Source organism: Hylobates moloch, unplaced genomic scaffold, assembly GCF_009828535.3.
Source record: "Hylobates moloch isolate HMO894 unplaced genomic scaffold, HMol_V3 SCAFFOLD_5, whole genome shotgun sequence".
Taxonomy (NCBI): domain Eukaryota; kingdom Metazoa; phylum Chordata; class Mammalia; order Primates; family Hylobatidae; genus Hylobates; species Hylobates moloch.
The window spans coordinates 80,086,411-80,095,142 of record NW_026652280.1 but is presented as its reverse complement, the minus strand read 5'-3'; the positions used below and the strand labels follow the sequence as shown (position 1 = coordinate 80,095,142).

Here is an 8,732-nt window from a genome sequence, read left to right as displayed (position 1 = left end):
ATGTGGGCCGGACTGCTCCTTCGGGCCGCCTGTGTCGCGCTCCTGCTGCCGGGGGCCCCAGCCCGAGGCTACACCGGGAGGAAGCCGCCCGGGCACTTCGCGGCCGAGAGGTAAGCGCCCCGAGCTCCTCCCCGCCCCCCTGCCCGGGAGAGCGCTACCGGCGTGCGGTCGAGAGGCACGGAGGGGCGCTCAGGAGCCGCAGGCAGCCGCGTGTCGGGGCTTCCTCTGGGGTGCTATCAGCGCGGGCACAGCTCGGGGACGGGACAAAGAGTCAGCAACTTGTGCCTCTGGGCGAGTGCTCATCGTGCACCCCTGGCTGGGGCTGTCCAGACTGGGACCTGGGAGATCAGAGGTCCAGGCGTTGGGTGACTCCTAATGTGCTCTGGAGCGCGGACCTCTGGAGAGGGGAGCCCAGGACGTGCCATCTGGTCTCCGGACTGGCTGGCTCACCCCCCAGCGTGCCCGTGGCTCTGCCCTGGCAGCGCCTGGCCTCCCCTGCCGCGCGGGGCTTTCCCTGGGTCTTGGCCCTATGAACTTCGTGGACCTTGGAACAGCCGGGGTCTCTGGGTCACTTTTCGTTTTCTGTCCGTGCGTGTGCGCGGGTGGGGGTGGGATGCATGCCCCTCCGCTGTCTTTCGCGATGGATGCCGCCCTCCGCACGTGCTTTCCCCCGGGCTGCCGTGGGGCCGTGCGCGTGTGCGTGATGCTCGGAGCTAGGGAACACGGTGTCAGCGGGCGGCCTGGCCCGCGGCCACGTCCTCCGGGGGGCGCGCAGCGGGGACGGCCCGGCCAGGCTTGTAGCTCACACGTGTGTTCCACAGCTACCGCCAGTTCCTGCTCAGATCCGGTCCCGACTCCCCGGCGTTCCACAGGCTCCCACCACCTGTCCCTCTGTGACCAGCCCTAGGAGGCTCCTTAGGGCGCTCTGGCGGGTGCTCGGTCCCTGTCCACTTGAGAGTTCGACTCCATCAGCCTCCCTGGGCACCCTTTTATCTGCTGTCTTGGTGGCACTGCCTGTCCGTTTCTGAGAGTCCCAAGGCTCCGCTCATTCGCCCGGTCCCCTCCTTCTCAGGCTGCTGCCATAATCACTCCAGCAAGGGGGTGGATGAGACTTCACTGCCAGCTCCCGCCAGCAGAAGGGCCCCCCCTTTCTTCTGTGATGACCTCAGAGAGGGAAAAAGGCCCCAGGGACAGCTTTCCTCAGACTTTTGTGTGCTGCCATGGCGCCCTGAGCTTCCCTTTCCGGAATACTTGTCACATTTTGGCACAGATTCTTCTCCCCAAGAACACGATAAGTTTGCCTTGTCCCAAGTCCCATGCCCCCAGTGCCTGGTGCAGTGCCCAGCTCAGAGTGGGTGCTTTACAAAGTGCCTGCCTCGCAGAATCATCTTCCCTCCGCCCTGAACATTGGTGGAACACCGTTGGGAAGGGGTTTCTTGTCCCTTTTCTGTTGCAGTGGGGTTGGAAGCTCAAACCAGGCTGGATTTCATCACCCTCTGTCCAGTCCATGATTGGAGCTGGTTGCAGTTGTCCTCTCTGTCCCCCTCCAGGCCTGCAGTTGTGCTGTTTCCCCTGCTGGAACACCCTCTCCCTTCCTCTTATTTTGCTGGCTGCCCTACGTTTTTTTTTTTTTTTTTTTTGAGACAGAATCTTACTCTATCACCCAGGCTGGAGTGCAGTGGCGCGATCTTGGCTCACAGCAGCCTCTGCCTTCTGGGTTCAAGCGATTCTCATGCCTCAGCCTCTCGAGCAGCTGGGACAACAGGCACATGCCACCATACCTGGCTAATTTTTGTATTTTTTTTTTTTTTTTGAGATGGAGTTTTGCTCTTGTTGCCCAGGCTGGAGTGCAGTGGCGTGATCTCAGCTCACCGCAACCTCTGCCTCCCAGGTTCAGGCAATTCTCCTGCCTCAGCCTCCCAAGTAGCTGGGATTACAGGCATGCGCCACCATGCCCGGCTAATTTTGCATTTTTAGTAGAGATGGAGTTTCTCCATGTTGGTCAGGCTGGTCTCAAACTCCCAACCTCAGGTGATCCGCCTGCCTCGGCCTCCCAAAGTGCTGGGATTACAAGAGTGAGTCACCGCGCCCGGCCTGTATTTTTTTTTTAGTGGAGAAGGGGTTTTGCCATGTTGGCCAGGCTGGTCTCAAACTCCCGACCTCAAGTTATCCACCTGCCTTGGTCTCCCAAAGTTTTCTCTCTCACCTCAGCCTAGATGCTGCCCTTCCAGGAACCCCCCTGACCTTCCTCAGGGCTCCACAGCCTATCCCACTGTAGCATTTGTCAATCTATGTTGTTATCACCTGGCTCCTGGTCTGCCCTACTTTCCTTGAAGGTGGGGGCAGTAGCTTGTTTATGGCTGTATGGTCACGCCTTACTCAGCACCCAGCACCAGTTGGATGCATCTGGCTTCCTGCCCTTTCTGGACCTCATTCCTGGTTGAACAGACCCACTGCCTCCAGTTTTGGGCAGCTCACTCATGACCCCACACCCACCCCAGAGATGTCACCTATGCCATTGCCCTTCTCAACCTTTCCCTCAACAGCCATTTGTTGAGCACCTACTATATGCCAGGCACTGCTGTAGGTGCTGGGGTAAATAGATAAGAAACCCTTGTCATCAGGGAGTTGTAGGGGAGACAGTGAACTAATAAATTAAAAACTAATGTCGCAGGAAGTAAATGTTGTGGAGAATAAAGCAAGGTAAGGGTGGACAAGGAAGGCCTCTCTGAGAAGGTGCCATGGGCAGAGATCTGGGTGAAGGGAGAGAGGAAGTCCAGTGTGTGTCTGAGGAAGAATCTTTCTTTTTTTTTTTTTTTTTTATGTTTTGAGACGGTCTGGCTCTGTCACTTAGGCTGGAGGGCAGTGGCGCCAACTTGGCTCGCTGCAACCTCTGCCTCACAGGCTCAAGACATTCTCCCACCTCAGCCTCCCAAGTAGCTGACCCTACAGGTGTGTGTCACCATGCCCAGCTAGTTTTTGTGTTTTTATTAGAAACGAGGTTTCACCATGTTGCCCAGGCTGGTCTCAAACTCCTGGGCTCAAAATGATCAGTCTGCTTTGGCTTCCCAAAGTGCTGGGATTACAGGCGTGAGCCATCACACTCAGCCATAAGAACCTTTCTTATAGCAGGAACTGCAAGTGCAAAGGTCCTGAGGCAGCCACCCCTGGGGCTCCTCATCTATTGCACAGCCTTTCTTCACCTCTGAGGCCCCTCTCCTGGCCACTCTGCTGTGTGTTCATGTGGCAGATATCTGTAGGAGGCCAGTATCTATTGTGTCACACTTTTGTCTCTGTCTTGCCTCCAGGAGAAGACTGTCTGGGTCATTTTTCTTTGGAAACTTCCCATTGCCCCTCCGGACAGTTCTTGAGAATTGTTTGTTGATTGACTTACACACTGGCTGGGAGACTTTCCTGTTGACCAATGTCTCCCCCAGTACAGAATGAGGAAAGTGCTCTCTCTTCTTTTGCAGACGCCGGCTGGGCCCCCACGTCTGCCTCTCTGGGTTCGGGAGTGGCTGCTGCCCTGGCTGGGCGCCCTCTATGGGTGGTGGGCACTGCACCCTGCGTAAGTGCTTGTCCCTGTGCCCTAAGTCTTCTCCTCCAGCAGTGTGTGTTGCCAGCCCTCAGTCCCTGGTCCAAGGGGCAGACGGGGGGCCCCAGTCCCTCGTCTCTCACCTGCACTTCTCCTCTCAGCCCTCTGCTCCTTTGGCTGTGGGAATGGCATCTGCATCGCTCCCAACGTCTGCTCCTGCCAGGATGGAGAGCAAGGGGCCACCTGCCCAGGTAACTGGGGATGGGCAGTGGCTGATGGGAACAGATGAATGAGCATTGAGGTTATGTGCTGGGCAGTGGGCACTTGAGATGTGTCCTGGCATCTCAGCTTCAGACAACTCTATTAGGTAGACATTTTGTGCCCATTTTATAGATGAAGAAACTGAGACACAGAAGTTATTGTCTTGCCCGGGGTCACACAGCTGGTAAATGGCAGAGCTGGATTTAAACCCAGGCCTGTTTGCCTTCAGAGCTACCCTCCCAAAGGAATTCAGGAGGACGCTGGTGAGGTGGGGATGGCTGGGACTGCCACGGGGTACATGCTCATTGGTGCGATGCCTGCTCTAGAAACCCACGGACCATGTGGGGAGTACGGCTGTGACCTTACCTGCAACCATGGCGGCTGTCAGGAGGTGGCCCGAGTGTGCCCCGTGGGCTTCTCGATGACGGAGACAGCTGTTGGCATCAGGTGTACAGGTGAGAATGCCTGGGAGTGGTGGGGGAGGGGGACAGCGGGAATTATGTCTCCTCCCCATCCTGCCAGGATGGTTTCCAGTGTATTGCAAGAGCCAAGCTGAGCCAAGATAGGCTCTGATGTTTGAGAGTGGGCAGAGAGACACGAGAACAACAGAAATGTGTCGCTTCTGCTATTTTACAAATATTTATTGAGCACTTCTTAGGGGCAGGAACTGAGCTAGGGACTGGGGTTATGGGAGCCACAGTTGGTCCCTGTTAGGGATTTTTTTTTTTTTTTGAGACGAAGTTTCACTCTTTTGCCCAGGCTGGAGTGAAGTAGCATGGTCTCAGCTCACTGCAGCCTCCACCTTCTGGGTTCAAACGATTCTTCTGCCTCAGCCTCCTGAGTAGCTGGGATTACAGGTGCGTGCCGCCATATCCAGCTAATTTTTATATTTTCAGTGGAGACAGGGTTTCGCCATGTTGGCCAGGGTGGTCTCGAACTCCTGACTTCAGGTGATCCACCCACCTCGGACTCCCAAAGTGTTAGGATTACAGGCGTGAGCCACTGCACCCAGCCACCTGTTAGGGAGTTTCTGAATATGAGGAAGGAAGACAAGTAACAGGACAAGAACAGCTCAATTGTCATGGGGACCTTAACTGGGAAGGGCAAGGTGCCAGGGCCCACAGAGGGGCATGGAACCCGGAGTCGGGAGGGTTGGCCAGGGGAGGCTTTTTGGGAAAATGACATTTGAAAGATGAGAGAAGCTAAACTCAATAATTATTTTGTGAATGCATTATTTGCTTGTGATTTTTAAAACATTTCTACGGACAAAATCTGTTACCTTCCCCAGAAACAGCCACTGTGACCAGTTTCTTGCCAGTCTTTCCAGAGCAACAAAAGACTTTTTGGAGTTTTAACTTCATAAAAATAATATTTCTCCCCCTGAATAGAAAAGCAAAAGATAGTGCATTGTAGAACATTTGGAAAGTAAGAGGAGAAAGATGAAAATAAGCATTCTCTGAAAGTCCCCACCCGGAGATATTTGTTACTAAAATGAAGGTTTTTTTCCTGCCCTTTTCCCTGGGTGTGTCTGTGTTTGTGAGTGTGTGTACGTGTGTGTATATGTATGTTAAGCATGCAGCATATATGTATGCTTTATAAAATTGGGATTGTATCTTATCTGTAGTTTTTATTATTTTTCCCATCTAATTTTATGTTGTAGGCATCACTAACAATTCCTTGCAATATAACTTTTTTTTTTTGCTAGGCTTGGTGGCTCACGCCTATAATCCCAGCAATTTGGGAGGCCAAGGTGGGTGGATTACTTGAGGTCAGGAGTTCAAGACCAGCCTGGCTAACATGGTGAAACCCTGTCTCTACTAAAAACACAAAAACTAGCTGGTGTGGTGGTGCATGCCTGTAATCCCAGCTACTCAGGAGGCTGAGGCAGGAGAATTGCATGAACCCAGGAGGTGGAGGTTGCAGTGAGCCGAGATCACACCACTGCACTCCAGCCTAGCAACAGAGCAAGACTCTGTCTCAAAAAAAAAAAAAAAAAAAAAAAAAAAAAAAAAAAAAAAAAAAAAAAAAAAAAAATGTTGTTTTAGCAGTTACATATGTGGCTGCTGCAATTGAAATAACTATTTGTCTGTTGTCTCTTACTTAAGAGGTTTGCAGTGTTTTACCACTATAAATAATGCTGCCATAGGGCCGGACACGGTGGCTCACGGCTGTAATCTCAGTACTTTGGGAGGCCGAGGTGGGTGGATCACGAGGTCAGGGGTTCTAGACCAGCCATGACCAACATGGTGAAACCCCATCTCTACTAAAAATACAAAAATAGCTGGGCATGGTGGCAGGTGCCTGTAATCCCAGCTACTCAGGAGGCTGAGGCAGGAGAATTGCTTGAACCCGGGAGGCGGAGGTTGCACTGAGCCGAGTTCACGCCACTGTGCTCCAGCCTGAGTGACAGAGCGAGACTCCGTCTCAAAAAAAAAAAAAAATGCTGCCATAAAGAGGCTTCTTGTCGGCTTCTCTGATTATTTCCCAAAAGGACGCTATTGGGTCCAAGGGTCTCAATAAAGGTGTCTTGGAGCTCGTTGCTTGTTGCAGCATCTCCTCCAGATACGAAAACCAATGGAAGCAATTGATCTGCTCCTGAATGCCTTTCACCTTGGGACAATTTCTGCACGTACTTCTCATTGCAGAGGCAAACGGAACCAAGGAAAAGCCAGAGAACAATGTCAAAGCACTTGCAGGACAGGGTGGCACTGACCGTAGCCACGAGACATCCCAGTGGAATGGGGTTAGTCAGGGTGGGCTTCTTAGCAGTGTTGAGCATGGTCTTGACAGTCCAGCTGTTGGGAAGAGTGGGTAGCTGCTGGGTAGAAGGCTAAGTAGGGGATAAGGAGAGTGGGGGTGTCCCATGGGCTTGGGGGCCACAGTGGCGAGACTCACTACACAGTGAGTGCAAACTAAGTAGACTGAGCTGAGCCCGTAGGTCCTCAGAGGCTGCCGAGGATCTTTGGCAGGGAAGGGAAGGCATGAAGCATGATTTGGGGAGATCTGTCTCCCAGCTCCTATCATCCCTCAGATCAGAACATCTCACTAGGCTCACCTTCCTAAAGTACTACTTGGATTTAGTCGCCGCAATTTAGTCTCATCTTTTTTTTTTTTTTTTTTTTTTTAAACAGTCTTGCTCTTTCGCTAGGCTGGAGTGCAGTGGTGCGATCTCGGCTCACTGCAACCTCTGATTTCCTGGTTCAGCAATTCTTGTGCCTCAGCCTCCCAAGTAGCTGGGATTACAGGCACGTGCCACCACGCCCAGCTAATTTTTGTATTTTTTTTTTTGAGGCGGAGTCTCACTCTGTCGCCCAGGCTGGAGTGCAATGGCACTATCTCGGCTCACTGCAAGCTCTGTCTCCCAGGTTCACGCCATTCTCCTGCCTCAGCCTCCCGAGTAGCTGGGACTACAGGTGCCCGCCACCACGCCCAGCTAATTTTTTTTTGTATTTTTAGTAGAGTCGGGGTTTCACCGTGTTAGCCAGGATGGTCTCAATCTCCTGACCTCGTGATCCGCCCGCCTTGGCCTCCCAAAGTGCTGGGATTACAGGCATGAGCCACCACGCCCGGCCAATTTTTGTATTTTTAGTAAAGACGGGGTTTCACCATGTTGGCCAGGATAGTCTGAATCTCCCGACCTCGTGATCTGCCCACCTTGGCCTCCCAGAGTGCTGGGATTACAGGCGTGAGCCACTGCTCCTGGCCTTAGTCTCCTCTTAATCCATATCTTCAGTCCTGTCTCCTGCTGCCTCAAAAGGAACCCAAGCTTCAGCTAGTCTGGGCCTCAGTACAGTTCACAAGGAGCCCAGCTGCTGCCTGGAAGCACCTCAGACCCTTTCTCCACCTGGGCAGTCCTTCCCCCAATACTCCTGGTCCTCTCAGCCAGTCGCTCTTCCAGGGCATGCCTGCTGGGGCCAGTCTGTCCCTGGTGGGGCATATATCACCCCAGCAGGCACTGGTCTCCCCTGGGTGTGTGTCTTGGCTCCTGTGTTATCAGACTGTGAACATCTGGAGTCAGCCCTGTGTCTTAGTCACATTTGCGTCCTCAACAGCCCCCCTCTGGGTCTGCTGCATGCAGTTGGTGCTCAATGAACCTTTAAGAGAATGACTCTGTTGATTATTTATTATTTTTTTATTAATTTTTTTTGCACACAAAAACAATAAACATTTTCTAATAATACATACAAACAAAAAGATGCGTATCAAACATATTAGGAAGGTTGCACATGGGAAGTCGGGGAATAGAAATGGGGGATGGGAGTTAAAATAAATGAGAGAGGGACTTTATATGGATCAGTGATAATAACTCAATCCTCTATTTGACAAAGAAGAGGGAGAAGGAAGAGGAAGAAAAAGAAAGTGGGATAAAGGATCAGAAAGGGAGGAAAATAGAAAAAATTAGAGTATGACTCCAGGGTAGACCTGTTTTGTTGTCACTGAGTTGGTTGGTTAGTTTGTCTGTTGTATTTTTCATGTTTCGCCATGTTGGCCAGACTGGTCTCGAACTCCTAGCCCGAAGTGATCAACCCGCCTCGCCCCCCAGAGTGCCGGGACCACAGGCGTGAGCCACCACGTCCAGCCCCCACATTGCTTCTGGCCTCCGTGGTAGACCTCCGAGATGGAGCGGCCGGGCAGAGGCGCTCCTCACTTCCCAGACGGGGTGGCCAGGCAGCGACGCTCCTCACTTCTTCCCAGACGATAGGTGGCTGGGCAGAGGCGCTCCTCACTTCCCAGAAGATGGGCGGCCGGGCAGAGGGGCTCCTCACTTCCCAGACAATGGGTGGCCGGGCAGAGGGGCTCCTCACTTCCCAGACAATGGGTGGCCGGGCAGAGGCGCTCCTCACTTCCCAGACGATGGGTGGCCGGGCAGAGGCGCTCCTCACTTCCCGGACGATGGGTGGCCGGGCAGAGGCGCTCCTCACTTCCCGGACGATGG

At 53.1% G+C, this 8,732-nt stretch overlaps 1 protein-coding gene across 1 annotated transcript in view; it reads left to right on the top strand.

Moving 5' to 3' along the window:
• VWCE (von Willebrand factor C and EGF domains) overlaps nt 1-8,732 on the top strand; it is a 50,517-nt gene continuing 41,785 nt past the window's right edge. Inside the window, exons 1-4 of the mRNA XM_032153006.2 lie at nt 1-110; nt 3,474-3,568; nt 3,697-3,786; nt 4,123-4,251. Coding sequence (XP_032008897.1) covers nt 1-110; nt 3,474-3,568; nt 3,697-3,786; nt 4,123-4,251 — 424 coding nt within the window. The remainder of the gene's footprint in view (nt 111-3,473; nt 3,569-3,696; nt 3,787-4,122; nt 4,252-8,732) is intronic.